This window comes from Bombina bombina, unplaced genomic scaffold, assembly GCF_027579735.1.
Source record: "Bombina bombina isolate aBomBom1 unplaced genomic scaffold, aBomBom1.pri scaffold_480, whole genome shotgun sequence".
Classification (NCBI taxonomy): Eukaryota; Metazoa; Chordata; class Amphibia; order Anura; family Bombinatoridae; genus Bombina; species Bombina bombina.
Window position 1 is genome coordinate 24,744 of NW_026512338.1, and position 23,675 is coordinate 48,418.

Genomic DNA, 23,675 nt, shown 5'->3' on the forward strand with positions numbered 1-23,675 from the left:
GATCCGTTGTCGGATAGGGGGCCGCTCCTTCATGCTGTCTTGGAGGCAGCAGCAGGCTTTCGGCCTGCTTGCCCTTGTTCCAGGACTGGGTAGGTTTCCAGGCCTGCTTAGATTGAGGAAAAGTTCCCTCTTGTTTTGAAGTAGAGGGAGCTGATCCTGCACCTGCCTTGAAATTTCGAAAGGCACGAAAATTAGACTGTTTGGCCCTTGATTTGGCCCTGTCCTGAGGAAGGGTATGACCCTTACCTCCAGTAATGTCAGCAATAATTTCTTTCAAACCAGGCCCGAATAAGGTCTGCCCCTTGAAAGGAATGTTAAGTAATTTAGACTTTGAAGTCACATCAGCTGACCAGGATTTAAGCCATAGCGCCCTACGCGCCTGGATGGCGAATCCGGAATTCTTAGCCGTTAGTTTAGTCAAATGAACAATGGCATCAGAAACAAATGAGTTAGCTAGCTTAAGTGTTCTAAGCTTGTCAATAATTTCAGTCAATGGAGCTGTATGGATGGCCTCTTCCAGGGCCTCAAACCAGAACGCCGCCGCAGCAGTGACAGGCGCAATGCATGCAAGGGGCTGTAAAATAAAAACCTTGTTGAATAAACATTTTCTTAAGGTAACCCTCTAATTTTTTATCCATTGGATCTGAAAAAGCACAACTGTCCTCAACCGGGATAGTGGTACGCTTTGCTAAAGTAGAAACTGCTCCCTCCACCTTAGGGACTGTCTGCCATAAGTCCCGTGTAGTGGCATCTATTGGAAACATTTTTGCTAAATATAGGAGGTGGGGAAAAGGGCACACCGGGTCTATCCCACTCCTTACTAATAATTTCTGTAAGCCTTTTAGGTATTGGAAAAACATCAGTACTCACTGGCACTGCATAGTATTTATCCAGCCTACACAATTTCTCTGGCACTGCAATTGTGTCACAGTCATTCTGAGCAGCTAATACCTCCCCAAGTAACACACGGAGGTTCTCAAGCTTAAATTTAAAATTAGAAATCTCTGAATCAGGTCTCCCCGATTCAGAGACGTCACCCACAGACTGAAGCTCTCCGTCCTCAGGTTCTGCATATTGTGACGCAGTATCAGACATGGCTCTTACAGCATCTACGCACTCTGTATCTCGTCTAACCCCAGAGCTATCGCGCTTGCCTCTCAATTCAGGCAATCTGGCTAATACCTGTGACAGGGTATTATTCATGATTGCAGCCATGTCCTGCAAAGTAATCGCTATGGGCATCCCTGATGTACTTGGCGCCATATTAGCGTGCGTCCCTCGAGCGGGAGGCGAAGGGTCCGACACGTGGGGAGAGTTAGTCGGCATAACTTCCCCCTCGACAGACCCCTCTGGTGACAATTCTTTTATAGATAAAGACTGATCTTTACTGTTTAAGGTGAAATCAATACATTTAGTACACATTCTCCTATGGGGCTCCACCATGGCTTTTAAACATAATGAACAAGTAGTTTCCTCTGTGTCAGACATGTTTGTACAGACTAGCAATGAGACTAGCAAGCTTGGAAAACACTTTAAACAAAGTTAACAAGCAATATAAAAAACGTTACTGTGCCTTTAAGAGAAACAAATTTTGGCAAAATTTGAAATAACAGTGAAAAAAGGCAGTTACACTAACAAAGTTTTTACAGTGTATGTAACAAGTTAGCAGAGCATTGCACCCACTTGCAAATGGATGATTAACCCCTTAATACAAAAAAACAGATTAACAAAACGAAAAATATGTTTTTTAAACAGTCATAACAACTTCCACAGCTCCTACTTTTGAAGCCTTTTGAGCCCATCAGAGATGTCCTATAGCATGCAGGGGACTGCTGAATGTCACAGTTTGTAATTTTATCACTAAAGCATATATAAAAACGATTAAACATGCCAGCAAACGTTTTATATTACACTTTTATAAGAGTATGTATCTCTATTAATAAGCCTGATACCAGTCGCTATTAAATCACTGCATTTAACTTACATTAATCCGGTATCAGCAGCATTTTTCTAGCAAGTTCCATCCCTAGAAATATGTTTACTGCACATACCTTATTGCAGGAAAACCTGCACGCCATTCCCTCTCTGAAGTTACCTCACTCCTCAGAATATGTGAGAACGGCAATGGATCTTAGTTACTTCTGCTAAGATCATAGAAATCACAGGCAGATTCTTCTTCTAATGCTGCCTTTGATAAAACAGTACACTCCGGTACCATTTAAAAATAACAAACTTTTGATTGAAGTTAAGAAACTAACTATAATACACCACTCTCCTCTTACTACCTCCATCTTTGTTGAGAGTTGCAAGAGAATGACTGGATATGGCAGTTAGGGGAGGAGCTATATAGCAGCTCTGCTGTGGGTGATCCTCTTGCAACTTCCTGTTGGGAAGGAGAATATCCCACAAATAATGGATGATCCGTGGACTGGATACACTTATCAAGAGAAATTATATTCTCGATCTGAATCTGAAAGAATTTTTTGGGGTTTTATGTCCCTTTAATTTTCTTTTGTTTTTATATACTTAAAGCATGATTGTTACTGTGAGTTTAGATTTAAAATTTGACAATCATTTGATCTACTTAGCTTTTGCCAGATCACAGTAAGTCTTTGCACAACATAGCAATTATTTTCAAGAGAGAATGAGAGAATAATAAAAAGAGACAGAGGAATGCAAGAGAAGAATACTATTAGTGTGGAAGTTTGGAGATTGTGAGATGAAAAGGGAGACAGAGATCTAGATTCATAGACACTTTTTAAGGGATATGAAACACAAAAATATTATTTTGCGATTCAGACTCAGATTCAAATGGGTTTAATAATAATAATAAAAAAAAAAATCCAATTTACTTCTATTATCAAATTTGTTGTGTCCCCATGATATTTGTTGCGTCCCTGTGTTGAAGAGATACCTAGTTAGGCATCGGGAGCACTATATAGCAGGAAATAGCGCTGCCATTTAGTGCTCTTGCATATGGATAACATTCTTGCAAAACTGCTGCCATATAGATAGCAAATTAGAAAGTTGTATAAAATTTCATGCTCTATCTGAATCATGAAAGTACATTTTTGGGTTTCATGTCCCTTTGCGGTTGTTGAGGGCATCATGTTCAAAATTAATTGAGAATACCTTTACCTATATTTTCCAGAATTGTATTAGTGGGTGCTCCTGATATTAGTAGCGTGAGCTGCCCAATATGTGATCTCTCGCATATAAAATGAAAACCACTAGCAATGTAAACAATAAATAAATAAATAATTTGTTTCTGTAATATTTTTTCAGGGTTTTTATGATATCTTCTGTCACAGTGGAACTTGCTCTCTGAACTGTCACGAGAGAGGTGCAGCTCCACTGATTATAATAGGGACTTACTTGCAAATTGAATTGCAGCTGTAATGAGAGGTGGGCACACACCTGTAATAATTTCGCAATGAAGTGGCAAGTTTTCTTACGCACAACATTAATTGAACAAATGGCGTTTTTAATCTAGACCAAAGTGTCCCACTATGCAATCGAAAAAAAGAGATTAGGAAAAGAAACAGTGATGCTATGGGTCGATACACATAGCTATTTATTTAATTTATTATTTAACACATCTTCAAACTTTAAAAGGGACATTAAACACTTTGAGATGGTAATATAAAATGACAAACTGTATATATATATATATATATATATATATATATATATATATATATATATAGATATATATATATATATATATATATATATATATATATATATATATATATATATATATATATAGAAAGAAAACGAGGAGCTCCAGAACTATTGCCAATGTTGGTTTATTAGAGCAGGTAAGTGAGAGACACAGTCACAGTGTGCAAGGATTAGATCTGACGCGTTTCCCGCATGCTCACATGCGCTTCATCAGAGATCTACAGGTGTTCACCTGTGGTTAAGTTAAATACAGGTATTGGCCAATGATATGTGAGTAAAATCTTAATTGTCACTAATAGGGGTGGAGAATGGTGATTACAAGCATGAAATTGTTTAAAAATTCTTACAAAAAGAAAGTACCTTAAAGAAATAGTGCAAAATAAATTTAAGTGACAAGTGAGTAATAATAATATTGGCAATAATAGATATACTCTTTTGTTTTTTGTTTTTTGTATGGATTTACCTAAATTATACTAATAATTCTAATGACATTTTTCAAAAAAATATATATAAGCAAAGCAAGATCAACAATTGTGGGATATTCAGTTTTAAAAAACTATTATTGTTTTCTTCACTTTGTACAGAAAAGCAGTATAAAGATGAAGAAACTTAAATAATATTAGACCTTTTGAATTCACACTAGGCATTTCGAAGAAACTACAACATTAAATACAACAAAATAAAAAGGTTGTTTTTATGTACTGGTAGTTATCTTGGGGCCAATTGAGGGCTGATAGCTAACGGTGAGTTCTAGTTTCTACCTGTAAATGCCTTTATATACCTTGGTGATTGTGGTAATGGGCAAAAGAGTTCAAGTAATGCTAAAGTATTACATTATGTTGTTGAGAAATGGAAAATGAGGTCTAATTCTATTAGCTCTATGCTCAAGATATTTCTGTATATGTGGTAATATCTATACTTAATAAAGTATTCTTTACTGATTCCAATATTTAACTAATAATTTCATTGGTAACATTAAGGAAGATGAAAAAATGAAAAAAATAAATAACTTGTATATGTTGGGAACAATTCTGGCTATATGTATATATAGTGAATACTAGTAAACTGCCACTTGTATCCAATGTTAAAATGATCCTGTAATGAAGGGTATAAAAAGTTTATGAACTAATTCACCTAACTACTCCATTGGAGCTGTAACGCTGTTCAGAAAATATTAGGGGACAGTGGTGCTAAAAACACTATAATGTCCTAGGATTGAAATTAATATTTGGGTAAAGATGTACTATGATAGATACTATGTCATGGTTAGAGCCATAGGAAATAATAAATAGAGTAATGAAAAACTCAATATGGTATGGACTAAAAAAATTTTTTTTTTGGGATAGATAAAAAATATATGCTGTAAAACAATAATAAAAAAGAACAAAAGGAGAATGTGTATGTATCACTATTTGTGGAGGGGAAAAGGGAAGAAAAAAAAGAGAGACCAATAGCTCTCCCCCCTGGTCGAAGAGGAAGAACCACCTCTCCCCTCTCTCCCCCTTTCCCCTCTCATATTGATAAAATGTGAACACTTAACTAAGTTTTGTGTAATGTAACTAATATGCCAAGGAAAAGGGAGAGGGAGCTGCCTGAGAGAGAACTGGGTTTAACCATTCTTGAGTTGGTTTTACCCGATTTTTTAGAGGAAATTCTAGACTAGTCAATGAAAAGGTCCAAGTCTTGTCTCTTATTAATGCCTTTTGGAAATTTAGTCTGTAGAGTAAAGATCCAAAAGGCTTCTTTCCTTTGAAGCTTACTTATTCTATCTCCTCCTTTGATGTCTTTGCTAATGTGTTCTATTACCTACAAAGGAAAAGAGGTGCTTTATATGTGTTCCGTGGGAACGAAAATGTTTTGCCACCGGTGTTTTTGGGATGTCCTCCTCTAATGACAGTAGATGTTGCCTAATTCGGTCTTTAAGTGAGCGTGTGGTTAAGCCTACATATTGCTGAAAACAATGTTGACATGTGACTAAGTATACCACAAATTGGCTGGTACAGTCTATCCTCTGTTTAATTGGAAAAATCCTACCTGTGACTGAAGATGTGAATTGGTCACTCTTTTGAGTGTAGTTGCAACTTTTACATATGCGCCCACATCTAAAGAAACCTTTAATAGGAGTTAACCAGTTAGCACTATGTGGGGATTTAGAGGTAAAATGTTTCCTAACCTTATCACCAACTGTAGGGGCTTTTTTTGCGACACACTTTATTTGTTGTCTCGATATGTCTTTGAGTTTGCTATCACTTTGTAAGATAGGTAGATATTTGTGTATTATTTTGCAGATGTCCTCATATTGTCTACTATATTGGGTAGAAAAAACTATATCATTAGATGTTATTTTATGTTAAGTCTGAGTAGGTCTATTGCTACTATTGTAGCTAGAGAAAAGTGTATGTCTATCTATTCTGCTAACCTCATTTGCTGTTCTAGTCAGGGCAGTTTTATTATACCCTCTTTCTAGAAGGTGGGTGGTTATTTTGTCTGCTTGTTCATTATATTGTTGTAGATTCGAACAGTTCCTACGTGCCCTTATATACTGTCCCTTTGGTATACCTCTAATGGTATGTCTTACATGGCATGAGTCAGCTCTAAGTATTGTGTTGCGTGCCAAGGCTTTTCTATAGATAGAGGACACAATATTGTCATTAGCAATATTGTCAGTTGTAAATCCAAGTAGGCAATTGATCTTGAAGAAACATATGTAAATTCAAGATTAAGGGAATTATTATTCAGTAGATCCACCAGACTGTGGGCTTCCCTTTGCTCACTCTGATTGCAAATAACAATCAGATCGTCTATAAAGCGACCATACACTACTAGATTGTCTCTGAGGGGGAAATCATCCGCATAGATGGTATTTAGTTCAAGCCAGCCCATATATAAGTTGGCATATGCCGGGGCAAATTTTGCCCCCATGGCTGTACCACAATTCTGCAGGTAGAAATCCCCCCCAGAGACAAAATAGTTGTGCGTAAGTAAGAATCTAGCTGTTGAGACCACAAACTCTATAAAGTCATTAGAAAAGTGGGTGTATTGTCTAATCATATTGCCCAACGCTTCTAAGCCATTGCGGTGAGGTATGCTAGAATACAGGGCTGTTACATCAATGGTAAGCCGTTGGAAATTTGTCTGCCATTGGATCCCTTCAAGTTGACATAATAAGTGAGCACTATCCCTGATATAACCAGGAAGGGCCACTACGATGGGCTGAAGTATTGAGTCTAACCAGGCGCCAAGCCTCTCACAGAGAGACCCAATGCTAGCTACGATGGGTCTCCCGGGAGGCTTGGTGAGGGTCTTGTGAATTTTTGGCACAACCCTGAAAGTAGGGACAAGTGGATCTTTGATGAACAAGTGTTCCTTAATCTCCTGTGAGATGTGTCCCTCTTCCTGTGCCGTGTCCAAAAAGGAATATAATTCCTGGCTGAAAATAGATGTGGGGTCATGATCTAATTTGGTGTAGGTGTTAGAGTTACTGAGGTGGGTCTTAACCTCTTCTGTATAGTCTGTTGTGTTGAGAATTACCACCGCTCCCCCCTTGTCTGCCTGGGTGACCACTATATCGGCATTCTCCTCTAGTTCTTTGAGGGCACCTTTCTCTAGAAGTGTGATGTTGTGTGTTTTAACAGTGTTTGTCTTTGCTAAAGAGTCACTAAGTAAGAGAATGTCCCTTAGGACTGTCTCTTGATACAATTCTATGCTGGGGCTTCTCGCCTGAACAGGGTAAAAATAGGAGCGATCCTTGTGTGTAAAATTATGTGTAGAAATAGTGTGACTTATAGTAGTGTGTTGTAGAGTTAACAAAGTGTTAAAATCACACTGGTCTTTAAAAAGTAAGCCAGTATGAATATTGTCTAATGTTGTAAGTGGAGGGTAAGAAGTGAGGGAGGAATCTGCATCAATTGCTGAAAAGTGCTTTTTTAAAGTAATTTTGCGCACTAATCTATTGACATCTATAACTGTAGAGAAGATATATATATATATATATATATATATATATATATATATATAGAATGCAAAAGTAGAGAAGGCGCTCAGGTAGAAAGGAATATGATGCTGAAAGTGCTAAAAAAAGCACTGCACTCCAAAGAGCAAATAATGTCGAGTTCCAGGCATATATACACATATATGCATATATATCTGCAATAAACTTTCATTATTTACTTTGTCCCCTTTTCCTGTAATTCCATTCTGAAATGGTGAGCTTTTTAGTTCATGTTACAAATGGAAGTGCAGAACACGGTTATATTAACCCCAGCCATTGGCTGCACACTCTAGTGACCTTTTTATAACTGTTCCTAATTGGCCCCAGCAGAGAAAGTAACCTAAATTACAACATGGCAGCTCCCATTGTTTTACAGACACTAAAACTTTACACTTATTTTGTCAATATTTAAACAGCTAATGAAACTTTCAAAAATACATCTGCATGTTATTCTCAGACTAATCTTTTCTTTCAATGCATCATTCTATCTAGCATTTATTTAGTGTTTAAAGGGACATTAAACCCAAAACATTTCTTTTGTGATTTAGATAGCGAATACCATTTTAAACAACATTCCAATTTACTTCTATTATCTAATTTGCTTCATTCCTTAGATATCCTTTCTTGAAGAAATAGCAATCCACAGGGGTGAACCAATCACACGAGGCATCTGTGAGCAGCCACCAATCAGCATCTACTTGAGCCTATCTAGATATGTTTTCAACTAAGGATATCAAGAGAATGAAGCAATTAGATAATAGAAATAAATTTGAAAGTTGTTTAGAATTGCATTCTCTTTCTAAATCACGAAAGAAAAAGTTGGGGTTTCATATCTCTTTATTGCCCCTTTAAAGGTGTCAGCTGCCTTATATTTGCAAGGAAGAAGTAATAACATATGAGTTCCCACATCAATACCACATGCACCGTTGATATTAGGTTCAACCTTTTGCTAACCCAAAATGCATTGTCTAGAAACACTCTTAGAAAGAGACAGAACTTGAAATGCAAAAAAAAAAAATCAAAAAAAGGTTGTGGAAGACAAAGCCAGAGACAAGACAACTGTGTGGGCCATAAGGAAGGGGCATAAAACTGAACTTTTAAAAATCCAGTAGTGCATTTCATATAGGCCTAGAATCATCAGCGCCTCCTTGCAAACACATGTTCTAGAATCATCTTTGCAATATTCTAAACTTTGCAAAAATACTTCTGAGAAAAAGTTTCCTTTTTTTTTTTTTATGCTTGCAGTTCCTTTAACAGATGGAGGTAATGATGTCACAGACGGCACTCACAGCATGCATGGCAGGTTGGTGTGCATGCAGTTAATCTGCTTGCATGTCACACGCCTACAACTTGCCTGTATATTCTAGGGAACAACATGCATGTCAGATGGGTGTGCATGCAGTTAATCTGCTTGCATGTCACACGCATACGACTTGCCTGTATATTCTAGGGAACAGCATGCATGTCAGATGGGTGTGCATGCAGTTAATCTGCTTGCATGTCACACGCATACGACTTGCCTGTATATTCTAGGGAACAGCATGAATGTCAGATGGGTGTGCATGCAGTTAATCTGCTTGCATGTCACGCAAACGACTTGCCTGTATATTCTAGGGCAGTGATTTTTAACCTTTTTTTTGAGCATGCATGTCAGATGGGTGTGCATGCAGTTAATTTCCTTGCATGTCACATATGACTTTCCTGCATATTATAGGGAACAGCATGCATGTCAGATGGATGTGCATGCAGTTAATTTGCTTGCATGTCACATATGACTTGCCATTATATTCTAGGGAACATCATGCATGAAAAATGTTGCCACATAACTTGGGGAACCTTTTCTCAGAAACAAAGTGTGGGGTCATTCACAATCCATTAGAAAAACTAATGATTTTAAACAACATTAAAGGGATACCAAACCCACATTTTCCTTTCATGATTCAGATAGAAACTTGCTTAAAATTGCCTGCTCTAACTTACGGCAAAAAGTTTAAACATAGCGGTGCACTTCTCAATTCCAATCCGTATACCAAAACAGTGCTAGCAGTCCCAAAATACTACAAAACCATACTTGCAAGGAAAGGATTGAATTAATACCAATATCAATCAAAGAAGGACAAAGGCTTCACAGTGGTTATTAACGCTTTATTACTACATGTGGGTGTGACTTAATAATCCAGACCGTCTATCCTCCACCCAAATTTCATATGGTACACTATTGCATAAAATTATAGAACTAGCACCACAGGCTATGTGTACACACTATTCGGGATATCTTATGAAACAGACATGTTAACTGTAAATGGCTAATAAGCTAGACCAGCATAGATCATGGTGTACAAAGAAACAACCAGTTGTAATGAAAAAGACACAATGATAATATATCAGGTCCTGCAGTATAGAAAAATTGCAACAGTTGCCAAGTGAGAACATGGGGCCCCAATGCTTAAAGTAGAGCGAGTGAGAGCTCAAAAACCAGGCACATAAGTGTAGAAAACACGCTCTGGTATTAAACGCTCAAAAGATGACTGCTAATTCACAACAGGTTCGGATTTTCAAAGCAGTTTTTTCTTCCTTCCAACCTGTGTAATTATCGTAGTAGACAGTGACCTAAAGCAGATATAGACCAGTCAGAACTTAGACTTATGGGGAACTGTTACATCAAATATCCCACCAGGGGGTTAGCAGTCCGTACAGTGTGTAAATAAATCCGGGCTATTAGGGAGTTTTTGCAAGACTATAAAGCCAAACCTTACGTGATTTCAACATATTCATTCACCGCTAAACAGCACACCGGGTACCTTGTTATACATGCGCTCTGGCTTAAGAGTTCAATCAGTAGGTTGGCGTCTTCACTTGCTGAGCTCCAAAATACAATTTTCACCTCTCCTGGTGCAGTGTTCACACAGCCTGTATGATAGCTGTTACATCAGTGTTAATCCTCAGTCATGACGCGTTTCTCCCCTCCCTCAAAGGGCTGAGTGTCGGGGCCTCATCAGATGTGTCTGTATGGGGGTGTGCTTGGTATTTATCGATGGTCCATAATACTGCCCCCATCCTATACGATCACTGTGTGTCAGATGTTCATCAAGTGCTCTAATTATATTATGCTTCGATTACCAGACATGAAACTGATTGCCAAATATTTACATTTAAAATTAATTTACATTCACGCAGTATTAGTTTTCTCAAGTATGTTACCTGTTCTAGATAATTATTTACAGAAATAATCATTTATTACCTAGTGATACAATTGATGTAGATCTTAATAGTACAGTAGCAAGACATTTTAAATCCTGCCACAACTCGGATCATACCAAATTGAAAATTATGGGCATTGAGCAGTTGAAGGAAAGTAGACATGGGGGGACCTTGATAGAATAATTTTGCAACATGAATCTAGATGGATTTTTAGGTTAAACACCCTTAGCCCTATAGGCCTTAATGAGAAAATTGAATATGTATGCTTCTTGTAGAACAGCATAAGCTCTGTCACAATAAATTTATGATGAATTACAGCTGGACCTATCTAAATATGCCTCTATAAAAATGTTGTTCAGTAAAAAGGGGTGTGATCCTAATGATGGTAAATTACGCTTTAAGCATAATGACCACAATTGTGAAGCATTGGTTATTAAGATCTACATCAATTGTATCACTAGGTAATAAATGATTCTTTATTTGCTTAAAATTATCTGATATTTGGAGAAATAAGTATATCTTTGGAAGATCATTTGGGTTATTTATCCAATAACTGACGAATAAATACAGGCGTATAACCTCACTGTAGCTCCCACTAAAATTTGTTCAAATGATTTGTTTTATCAAATAAACTAAGGTATAGAAATATTAAGTTCTCTGTAAATAACTATAACAGGTAACATACTTGAGAAAACTAATACTGCGTGAATGTAAATAATTTTAAATGTAAATATTTGGCAATCAGTTTCATGTCTGGTAACGGAAGCATACTATAATTAGAGCACTTGATGAACATCTGACACACAGTGATCGTATAGGATGGGGGCGGTATTATGGACCAGTGACTGGATAAATACCAAGCACACCCCCTTACAGACACATCTGATGAGGCCCCGACACTCAGCCCTTTGTGGGAGGGGAGAAACGCGTCATGACTTAGAATTAACACTGATGTAACAGCTATCATACAGGTTGTGTGAACACTGCACCAGGAGAGGTGAAAATTGTTTTTTGGAGCTCAGCAAGTGAAGACGCCAACCTACCGATTGAAATTTTAAGCCAGACCGCATGTATAACAAGGTACCCGGTGTGCTGTTTAGCGGTGAATGAATATGTTGAAATCACGGTAAGGTTTGGCTTTATAGTCTTGCAAAAACTCCCTAACAGCCTGGATTTATTTACACACTGTACGGACTGCTAACCCCCTGGTGGGATATTTGATGTAACAGTTCCCCATAAGTCTAAGTTCTGACTGGTCTATATCTGCTTTAAATCACTGTCTACTACGATAATTACACAGGTTGGAAGGAAGAAAAAACTGCTTTGAAAATCCGAACCTGTTGGGAATTAGAAGTCATCTTTTGAGCGTTTAATACCAGAGTGTGTTTTCTACACTTATGTGCCTGGTTTTTGAGATCTCACTCACTCTACTTTAAGCATTGGGGCCCCATGTTCTCACTTGGCAACTGTTGCAATTTTTCTATACTGCAGGACCTGATATATTATCATTGTGTCTTTTTCATTACAACTGGTTGTTTCTTTGTACACCATGATCTATGCTGGTCTAGTTTAGTAGCCGTTTGCAGTTAATATGTCTGTTTCATAAGATATCCTGAATAGTGTGTATACATAGCCTGTGGTGCTAGTTCTATAATTTTATGCAATAGTGTACCATATGAAATTTGGGTGGAGGATAGACGGTCTGGATTATTAAGTCACACCCACATGTAGTAATAAAGCGTTAGTAACCACTGTGCAGCCTTTGTCTTTCTTTGATTGATATTGGTATTAATTCAATCCTTTCTTTGCAAGTATGGTTTTGAAGTTTCTAATTTACTCCTATTATATTTTTTCTTTGTTCTCTTGCTATCTTTATTTGAAAAGCAAGACTGTAAGCTTAGCAGCCAGACCATTTTTGGTTCAGCCCCTGGGTTGCGCTTGCTGATTGATGGCTAAATATAAACACCAATCAGCAAGCGCCATACAGGGTGCTTTATAAAAGATGGGCCGGCTCCTTAGCTTAGATTCCTGCTTTTTCAAATAAAGATAGCAAGAGATAATAGGAGTAAATTAGAAAGTTGCTTCAAATGGCCTGCTCTGTCTGAATCATGAAATAAAAAAATGTGGGTTTAGTATCCCTTTAAAGCCTATGGGGATTTTTGTAGATAATTTTTTTTTTCTTTGTTTCTAAGGGGTTGTAATCGACCAATGTATTGCAAAAATACTTGTAATCAAATGTGTTTTTCAAACTTGACTTTTAAGTCAGTTTGTACAGTCATTTATAAAAATATACACATAAATTCTACTGTGATGACCAGGGTTAACCAACCCTGCGTCATTCACTTGTTTAGCACAGAAAGGGTTAACAGACCCTTTCCACTTTCACTAATCTGTCACAGTCCAGCCACTCCAGGCAAGCTGTGACTTATTTGGGTGCAAGGGTTAACACTCTCTAGTCTGTCCTAGACTTAGAAAAATGCCCAAATTCCCCTCTAACGCCACCTACACTAAACTACCTCTCAACTGCCACCACTTACGATATATTATTTGGGAAATCCTAAGTTAAAACCCAGACTTACAAATTAACTTCCAGAATACAATTTAGCAAAAAATAACAATACCAAATACTACCAGTCTCTTTCAGTAACATGGTTCAAATATTAGATAAAGGCAAAAAACGTAATAATTTAATTTATTATTATGCGAAAAATTAGCACAATGCATTATTATTAAAAAGATGTTAACCAATAGAATTATACACAAGCAAACAGTTTTAAAATAAAAAGGAGAAATAACAGAAACCTTACACTTTACTAGCTTTGGTATCTACCCCAGGGAGATGGGTCAGGAAGATGGTCACTCACGCTGCAGCATACAGCCTCCCAAGAATGAATGCTTTCAAAATTTTATACCTCTTTCCATGATATCAGATTGCCTGAGCCAACCTTCTTACAGAGGGGGCTAGGGAAATATCCACCCCTCTCTTTTATGACCTGTCATAAAGCTCAGCACCTTTGGCTGAAATCATAGAACACCTTACAACTTCAAATAGGCATATTCAGCGTGTTCACCTATATAAGCAACTTCCCGGGGACATCCTGAGAATTAGTTTGGTACCAAATATGACATGGTTGTCCTATTTCCCTCATCTAGTGTCATAACATGTTTAAAAACATATCTTAAATTGTACTAGTGTCCTCTTATTAACCTTTTCTGTTCTTTGGAGAGTGCACTGCTTATTGTCTCTTGAGCTGACACTTTTACTTGTGTAATGCATCAATGGAAATACAATAACATTTGGTTAAACGAAACTCTGAAACTATTTATAAAGGGAGTCTGGTTTATCAAAGGAAAACACACCGCACATAAACACAGCAACACATTTCTTCTTGAAAAACAAATGCTTTTAGCTCACAGGCTAAAGAATATTAACCCCTTAATATCTAAATCACGAGGTATTCATGACATTTATCTTTTCATAGCTATGGTCAAATTAAATGGTATGCATTATATAAACATGATATATAATTTCTTCTAGTATTTTATGAATTTTCCTTATACTTTCATTGTAACATATTCACCTTTCTACTTCCAGTCTTACCTGTAAAATTCATTGCAACCAACTTATCAAGCAAAATATTATTCAGGAATCTCTCTGTTCCATAAAAGACAAATGCACTGCAATTGTTCATTACATTTTCCCATTCACCATGGCTGGAAAAAAACAAAAAACATTTTAAAAAAATCAATTAAATAATTATAAAAGGTTAACACTTAAAATCTTTGTGTCAGTAAAATTTTGCTATACTACTTGGCAGGTCTATTCTAATACCTAAAGGGACATGAAACCCACATTTCTTCTTTCATGATTCAGACAAAGAATACAATTTAAAAAAACTTTCCAATTTACTTCTACATATCCGAGGCACCACATGACAGGAAATAGTGCTTCCATCGAGAGCTCTTGCTAACGTATAACATTGTTGCAAAACTGCTGTCATATAGTATTGCAGACACGTGCACACTCCTGAACATAAATATATATTTTAAAAATATATTTATATTTAAATAATAAAGACAACAAGCAAGAATATCTACATTTTAATTGATATCCAATACTTAAAACTAAAATGCATTATACATGACCATACATTTTATTTTTAACATTGTAGCTATAATGTAGTCTGGCCTTGCATTGATATTCAATATTTAAAATGGTATGCATGTATATTGAATAATGCTTTAAGTATTGCATATACATTAAAAACATAATTTATGTAAGAACTTACCTGATAAATTCATTTCTTTCATATTGGCAAGAGTCCATGAGCTAGTGACGTATGGGATATACATTCCTACCAGGAGGGGCAAAGTTTCCCAAACCTCAAAATGCCTATAAATACACCCCTCACCACACCCACAATTCAGTTTAACGAATAGCCAAGAAGTGGGGTGATAAGAAAGGAGTGAAAGCATCAACAAGAAATTGGAATAATTGTGTTTTATACAAAAAAAATCATAACCACCACAAAAAAGGGTGGGTCTCATGGACTCTTGCCAATATGAAAGAAATTAATTTATCAGGTAAGTTCCTACATAAATTATGTTTTCTTTCATGTAATTGGCAAGAGTCCATGAGCTAGTGACGTATGGGATAGCAAATACCCAAGATGTGGAACTCCACGCAAGAGTCACTAGAGAGGGAGGGATAAAATAAAGACAGCCAATTCCGCTGAAAAAAACAATCCACAACCCAAATCAAAAGTTTTAATCTTTATAATGAAAAAAACTGAAATTATAAGCAGAAGAATCAGACTCAAACAGCTGCCTGAAGTACTTTTCTACCAAAAACTGCTTCTGAAGAAGAAAAAACATCTAGGGCGCGATCCGATATAGATCGTAGTTTGCGGCGCAAGCGAGGGAACCCGCGTCGCCCGCAGTTTCAGCTCGCAACTCGAGCTATCTCATATATGGCGCCGTCAGATGCTAACGTGCCATAAGTCTGACAAACCAGCGATGTCCAGAAATCTGCGCAAGTACAAATTTCTGGCGTCGCCAGTGACTTACAGCACGTTAGAAACTGCCTGCGCCTACAAAACCTGACTAAAGTCTAAATCACCTGCACTGTCTAACACGCCTCCCAAACATAGCCCAACACGTCTAACACGCCTACCTAACATAGCCCGACACGTCTAACCCTCTATCCGCTATCCCCCCTCACTAGCCTAACAATAAAATATGTATTAACCCCTTAACCGCCGCTACCTAATAAAGTTATTAACCCCTAAACCGGCGCCAGCTATATTAAATCTATAACCCCCTAAAGTGAGCCCCTAACACCGCCGCCATCTACCTTACCTACCCCCTAAAGTGAGCCCCTACCCCACCGCCATCTATATTAAATTATTCAACCCCTAAAATACTAAACTATCCCTACCACTAAACCTAAGTCTAACCCTACAAATAGCCCTGAAAAGGGCTTTTTGCGTGGCATTGCCCCAAAGTAACAGCTCTTTTGCCAGCCCTTAAAAGGGCTTTTTGCGGGGCATGCCCCAAACTAACAGCTCTTTTGCCAGCCCTTAAAAGGGCTTTTGGCGGGGCTTTGTCACAAAGTAAACTGCTCTTTTGCCTACAATCTACATCCCCCTACACCGCGGCCACCTATAATAAATGTATTAACCCCTAATATAATCCCCCTACACCGCCGCCAGCTATATTAACTATATTAACCCTAATTATATTAGGGTTAATATAGTTAATATATTTATTATATTATATATATTAACTATATTAACCCTAATTATATTAGGGTTAATATAGTTAATATAGTTACTATAGTATTTATATAAACTATATTAACTCTATCTAAGGAATCTGCATGTATATTAAACCTGACCTTAAACCTACAATAAGGGAAGATATTTATGATACAAGTGACAATGTAGAGACCCTGTGGGTTGAAATAAAGAGTGGGGGGAAAAATCCTAAAAAAATATTACTAGGAACATGCTACAAGCCTCCCAACATTAGTGACCCGGAGGAAACTCAACTACTTATCCAAATAGGTAAGGCTGCTAATAACAGTGCTGTAATTATGGGAGATTTTAACTACCCTGATATAAACTGGGCCAATGAAACTAGTAATTCAGCTAAGGGGGATAGATTTTTAAATGTTCTCAGGGATAACTTCTTGTCACAATTAATAGAGGAGCCAACTAGGAGTAAAGCTATATTGGATTTAGTGCTATCAAACAATACAGATATAATATCAAACATAGAAGTTAAAGAACATTTGGGTAACAGTGATCATAACATGGTCACATTTGAAATCTCTTTTCATATGCAGTGTTTTAAAGGCTTAACTAAGACTTTTAATTTCAAGAAAGCAAAATTCAACGATTTAAGGAAATCATTAAATAATATAAATTGGGACAATGTATTTTCTAATAAAAATACAGAGGATAAATGGATAATATTTAAAAATTTGTTAAATAAATATACATATCAATACATACCATATGGTTATAAAAATAAAAATAAAAAAACTAAGCCGTTATGGCTAAATAAAAATGTGTTAAAAGAAATTAGGAAAAAACGTAGGGCATTTAAATTATTAAAAGAAAATAGTACAGACTCAGCATACAATATTTATAAGGAATGTAACAAAGCATGCAAAAAAGCAATCAAATTAGCCAAAATTGAAAATGAAAAATTAATTGCCAAGGATTCTAAGTCTAACCCTAAAAGGTTCTTTAAGTACATAAATAGCAAAAAGTCTAAGAAGGATAATATAGGTACATTAAAATGTGTGGAGGGTAGCATGATAAATAATGACAGGGAGAAGGCTGAGGTACTAAACCAGTTTTTTTCTTCAGTATACACAAGAGAGGAACCATTGAATGATACTTTGGAACAGAATAGAACATGCCAGTCCATACCACTAACTGGGTTTTGTTTAGAGGATATCAGGAAAAAACTAAAAAATATTAAGGTAAATAAAACTCCAGGCCCATATGGAATACACCCAAGGGTGTTAAGTGAACTTAGCACTGTTATAGACAAACCTTTACTCTTAATTTTTCAAGACTCATTATCCTCAGGCATGGTACCCCAGGATTGGCGTAAAGCTGATGTGGTGCCACTCTTCAAAAAGGGAAGCAGGGATGATCCAGGAAGCTATAGGCCAGTTAGTCTGACATCAATAGTGGGGAAGATATTTGAAGGGATTATAAAGGATTATATTGATGAGCATATTCGTGTAAACAAGATTATGAGTTCTAATCAGCATGGCTTTAGGAGAAATAGATCATGTCAAACTAATCTAATTAGATTCTACGAGGAAGTAAGTAAAAATATAGATAAAGGGGAATCAGTTGATGTGATATACTTAGATTTTGCAAAGGCATTTGATACAGTGCCACATGAGAGATTAATGCACAAAATTAAGGGACTGGGAATAGCTGAAAATGTTAGCTCATGGATAAATAACTGGATAAAAGATAGGGAGCAACGAGTAGCAGTAAATGGATCATACTCAGATTGGACAAAGGTAATCAGTGGCGTCCCCCAGGGATCAGTACTGGGCCCTGTTCTTTTTAATATTTTTATAAATGACTTGGAGCAAGGATTAAATAGCGACATCTCTATTTTTGCAGATGATACTAAGTTAAGTAAGGTCATTAGGTCAGAGCAGGATGAACTCTCTTTGCAAAGGGATTTGCTAAAATTAGAACTATGGGCAAGTGAATGGAAAATGAGATTTAATACGGAAAAATGTAAGGTTCTACATTTTGGAAGTAAAAATAAGCAGGCTATGTATTTTTTAAATGGGACAAGACTTAGCCAAACACAGGAGGAAAGGGATTTGGGAGTAGTAATAGATAACAAGCTAAAGATGAGTGCACAATGCAGGGCAGCGGCTTCAAAGGCTAATAAGATACTAGCATGTATTAAAAGAGGCATTGATTCAAGGGAGGAAAGCATAATTCTGTCATTATATAAAGCCCTGGTAAGACCTCACCTTGAGTTTGGAGTGCAGTTCTGGGGACCGATTGCTAAAAAAGATATTGCAGAACTAGAAAAAGTTCAGAGAAGGGCCACAAAGCTAATAAGGGGATTGGAGAAATTAACCTATGAGGAGAGGCTAGCCAAACTGGGTCTGTTCTCTTTAGAAAAAAGGCGCTTGAGAGGTGACATGATTACTTTATATAAATATATTCAAGGCCCATATACAGAGATGGCAGAAGCTCTTTTTATTCCAAGAAAATTGTTTCTGACAAGAGGTCATAATTTAAGGTTGGAGGAAAGGAGATTTAATCTCCTGCAACGGAAACGTTTTTTCACTGTAAGAGCAATAAAATTGTGGAACTCATTACCAAAGGAGGTAGTGAATGCCAATACCATAGATACATTTAAAAATAGTCTGGATAAATTTCTGTATATAAACAAAATTCATGGATATGATTGCTAGTATTAAATGGGTCACATTTTAATGGGGTTATTTAAGCTTAACTGGAGCTTTTTGTAAGTATTTTAGATTTGTATAGGTTGAACTCGATGGACTTCAGTCTTTTTTCAACCTTATCTACTATGTTATGTATGTTATGTTAACCCTAACACCCCTAACTAAATTCTTATTAAATAAATCTAATTCATATTATAAACTAAAATATTCCTATTTAAATCTAAATACTTACCTATAAAATAAACCCTAAGATAGCTACAATGTAATTAATAATTACATTATAGTTATGTTAGGGTTTATATTTATTTTACAGGTAAATTGTTAATTATTTTAACTAGGTATAATAGCTATTAAATAGTTATTAACTATTTAATAGCTACCTAGTTAAAATAATTACCCAATTACCTGTAAAATAAATCCTAACCTAAGTTACAAATACACCTACACTATCAATAAATTAACTAAACTACAAATATCTATCTAAAAATACAATTAAATAAACTAAACTACAAAAAAAAACAAACACTAAATTACAAAAAATAAAAAAAAGATTACAAGATTTTTAAGCTAATTACACCTATTCTAAGCCCCCTAATAAAATAATAAAGCCCCCCAAAATAAAAAAAATTCCCTACCCTATTCTAAATTAAAACAAGTTCAAAGCTATTTTACCTTACCAGCCCTTAAAAAGGCCTTTTGTGGGGGCATGCCCCAAAGAAAACTGCTCTTTTGCCTGCAAAAAAAAACACAATACCACCCCCCAACATTACAACCCACCACCCACATACCCCTAATCTAACCCAAACCCCCCTTAAATAAACCTAACACTACCCCCCTGAAGATCTCCCTACCTTGTATTCACCCAGCCGGGCCGAACCGATCTAGGCGATGTGTTCCAGCAAGCGGCAGTGAAGTCTTCATCCATCCGGGCGATGTCTTGAAGCAAGCGGCAGAGAGTCTTCTTCCATCGGCGACGTCTTCAAGCAAATCGGCATCTTCAATCTTCCTACTTCGCTCCTCCGCCGCGGAGCATCCTTCCGGCACGACGACTTCCCGATGAATGAGGTTCCTTTAAATGACGTCATCCAAGATGGCGTCCGCCGAATTCCGATTGGCTGATAGGATTCTATCAGCCAATCGGAATTAAGGTAGAAAAATCTGATTGGCTGATTGAATCAGCCAATCAGATTCAAGTTCAATCCAATTGGCTGATTGGTTCAGCCAATAGGATTGAACTTGAATCTGATTTGCTGATTCAATCAGCCAATCAGATTTTTCTACCTTAATTCCGATTGGCTGATAGAATCCTATCAGCCAATCGGAATTCGGCGGACGCCATCTTGGATGACGTCATTTAAAGGAACCTCATTCGTCGGGACGTCGTCGTGCCGGAAGGATGCTCCGCGGCGGAGGAGCGAAGTAGGAAGATTGAAGATGCCGATTTGCTTGAAGACGTCGCCGATGGAAGAAGACTCTCTGCCGCTTGCTTCAAGATATCGCCCGGATGGATGAAGACTTCACTGCCGCTTGCTGGAACACATCGCCTGGATCGGTTCGGCCCGGCTGGGTGAATACAAGGTAGGGAGATCTTCAGGGGGGTAGAGTTAGGTTTATTTAAGGGGGGTTTGGGTTAGATTAGGGGTATGTGGGTGGTGGGTTGTAATGTTGGGGGGTGGTATTGTGTTTTTTTTTGCAGGCAAAAGAGCAGTTTTCTTTGGTGCATGCCCCCACAAAAGGCCCTTTTAAGGGCTGGTAAGGTAAAAGAGCTTTGAACTTGTTTTAATTTAGAATAGGGTAGGGAATTTTTTTATTTTGGGGGGCTTTATTATTTTATTAGGGGGCTTAGAATAGGTGTAATTAGCTTAAAAATCTTGTAATCTTTTTTTTATTTTTTGTAATTTAGTGTTTGTTTTTTTTTGTAATTTAGTTTAGTTTATTTAATTGTATTTTTAGATAGATATTTGTAGTTTAGTTAATTTATTGATAGTGTAGGTGTATTTGTAACTTAGGTTAGGATTTATTTTACAGGTAATTGGGTAATTATTTTAACTAGGTAGCTATTAAATAGTTAATAACTATTTAATAGCTATTATACCTGGTTAAAATAATTAACAATTTACCTGTAAAATAAATATAAACCCTAATATAGCTATAATGTAATTATTAATTACATTGTAGCTATCTTAGGGTTTATTTTATAGGAAAGTATTTAGATTTAAATAGGAATATTTTAGTTTATAATATGAATTAGATTTATTTAATAAGAATTTAGTTAGGGGTGTTAGGGTTAGATAGAGTTAATATAGTTTATATAAATACTATAGTAACTATATTAACTATATTAACCCTAATATAATTAGGGTTAATATAGTTAAAGGATTACTTTCTGTTAGAATTTTTAAGCTAAACAACTAACATATTAAAGTTAATAAACATTAATTAAAACCTACTGACCTATATTTTCTCCAAAACAAAGTTTCATAACGTTCTAAAAGTTATATCTTTTATTCGCCGATGATGTCACGTTATCCTGCCCACTATTTTCAGCGCTGTGTGTTCAAAATACTTAAACCAATAACTTTGTGTTTAAAGCGCCATTTTGAAACCTAGGTATTGTAAACGGATTGGTACAGAGCAAAGGATACCCACGGAGTGGGTTTGGAAAACAATTAAATTTGCAGACAAGATTTCTGATATACGGTAGAGATATGTTAATGAAATGCTATTGATAAAAAGCGTATTTGGGGTAGTTAGTTAGTAACAGGCATAGAAAATATTTACTTACAGTGGCCCTTTAATATATATAATGTAATAACTATATTAACTATAATATACTTAGGGTTAATATAGATAATATAGCTGGCGGCGGGGTAGGTAGATTAAATTAGGGGTTAATAATTTTAATATAGATGGCGGCGGTGTAAGGGGTTCACATTAGGGGATAGATCAGTTAGATGGTGGCGGTTTTAGGGGCTCACAGTAGGGGGTTAATTTATGTAGATGGCGACGGTTTAGGGGTTAAATACTTTATTATGGATTGCGGCGGGGGATCGCGGTTGACAGGGAGATAGACATTGCGCATGCGTTAGGTGTTAGGTTTATTTTAGCAGCCAGTTTAGGGAGTTACGGGGCTCCAATAGTCAGCGTAAGGCTTCTTACGGCTGCTTTTTGTGGCGAGGTGAAAATGGAGTAAGATTTCTCCATTTTCGCCACGTAAGTCCTTATGCTGTATATTGGATACCAAACTGCGCGGGTTTGGTATACCTGCCTATGGCCCAAAAAACTACGGGCGACGGCAGAAATATACGCACGTAACTTCTAGGTTACGCCGTATATAGGATACCAAACCCGCGCAATTATTGGCGTGGCCGACTTTTGCGGGCGACGATTTTTATCGGATCGACCCCCTAAATGGTAGAATTAGTAAAAGTATGCAAAAAAGATCAAGTTGCTGCTTTGCAAATCTGATCAACAGAAGCTTCATTCTTCAAAGCCCAGGAAGTAGAAACTGACCTAGTAGAATGAGCCGTAATCCATTGAGGCGGGGATTTACCCGACTCCACATAAGCATGATGAATCAAAAGTTTTAACCAAGACGCCAAAGAAATGTCAGAAGCCTTCTGACCTTTCCTAAAACCAGAAAACATAACAAATAGACTAGAAGTCTTTCTGAAATCTTAGTAGCTTCAACATAATATTTCAAAACTCTGACCACATCCAAAGAATGTAAGGATCTTTCCAAAGAATTCTTAGGATTTAGGACACAAGGAAGGAACAATAATTCCTCTATTAATGTTGTTAGAATTCACAACTTGAGGTAAAAATTTAAATAAAGACAGCAAAACCACCTTATCCTGATGAAAAATCAGAAAAGGAGACTCACACGAAAGAGCAGATAATTCAAAAACTCTTCTAGCAGAAGAGATGGCCAAAAGGAACAATTCTTTCCATGAAAATAATTCAACGTCCAAAGAAAGCATATGCTCAAACGGAAGAGCCTGTTAAGCCCTCAGAACCAAATTAAGACTCCAAGGAGGAGAAATTGGCTTAATGACAGGCTTGATACGAACCAAAGCCTGAACAAAACAATGAATATCAGAAAGATTAGCAATTTTTTTCTGTGAAACAGCACAGAAAGAGCAGAGATTTGTCCTTTCAATGAACTTGTAGACAAAACCTTATGAAGAAACTATAAAATCCTAGGAATTCTAAAAGAATGCCAAGAGAAATTATGAGAAGAGCATCATAAGATGTAAGTCTTCCAAACTCAATAATAAATCTTTCTAGACACAGATTTACGAACCTGCAACATAGTATTAATCACTGAATCAGAGA

General features: G+C 36.7%; 1 protein-coding gene across 1 annotated transcript in view; it reads right to left on the bottom strand.

Moving 5' to 3' along the window:
• Nucleotides 1-23,675, bottom strand: part of LOC128644243 (cilia- and flagella-associated protein 46-like) — a gene marked incomplete at both ends in the record, with an annotated part of 384,741 nt that overhangs the window by 19,818 nt on the left and 341,248 nt on the right. The window contains 1 exon segment of the mRNA XM_053696926.1: nucleotides 14,478-14,590. Within this exon segment, the coding sequence (XP_053552901.1) occupies nucleotides 14,478-14,590 (113 nt within the window).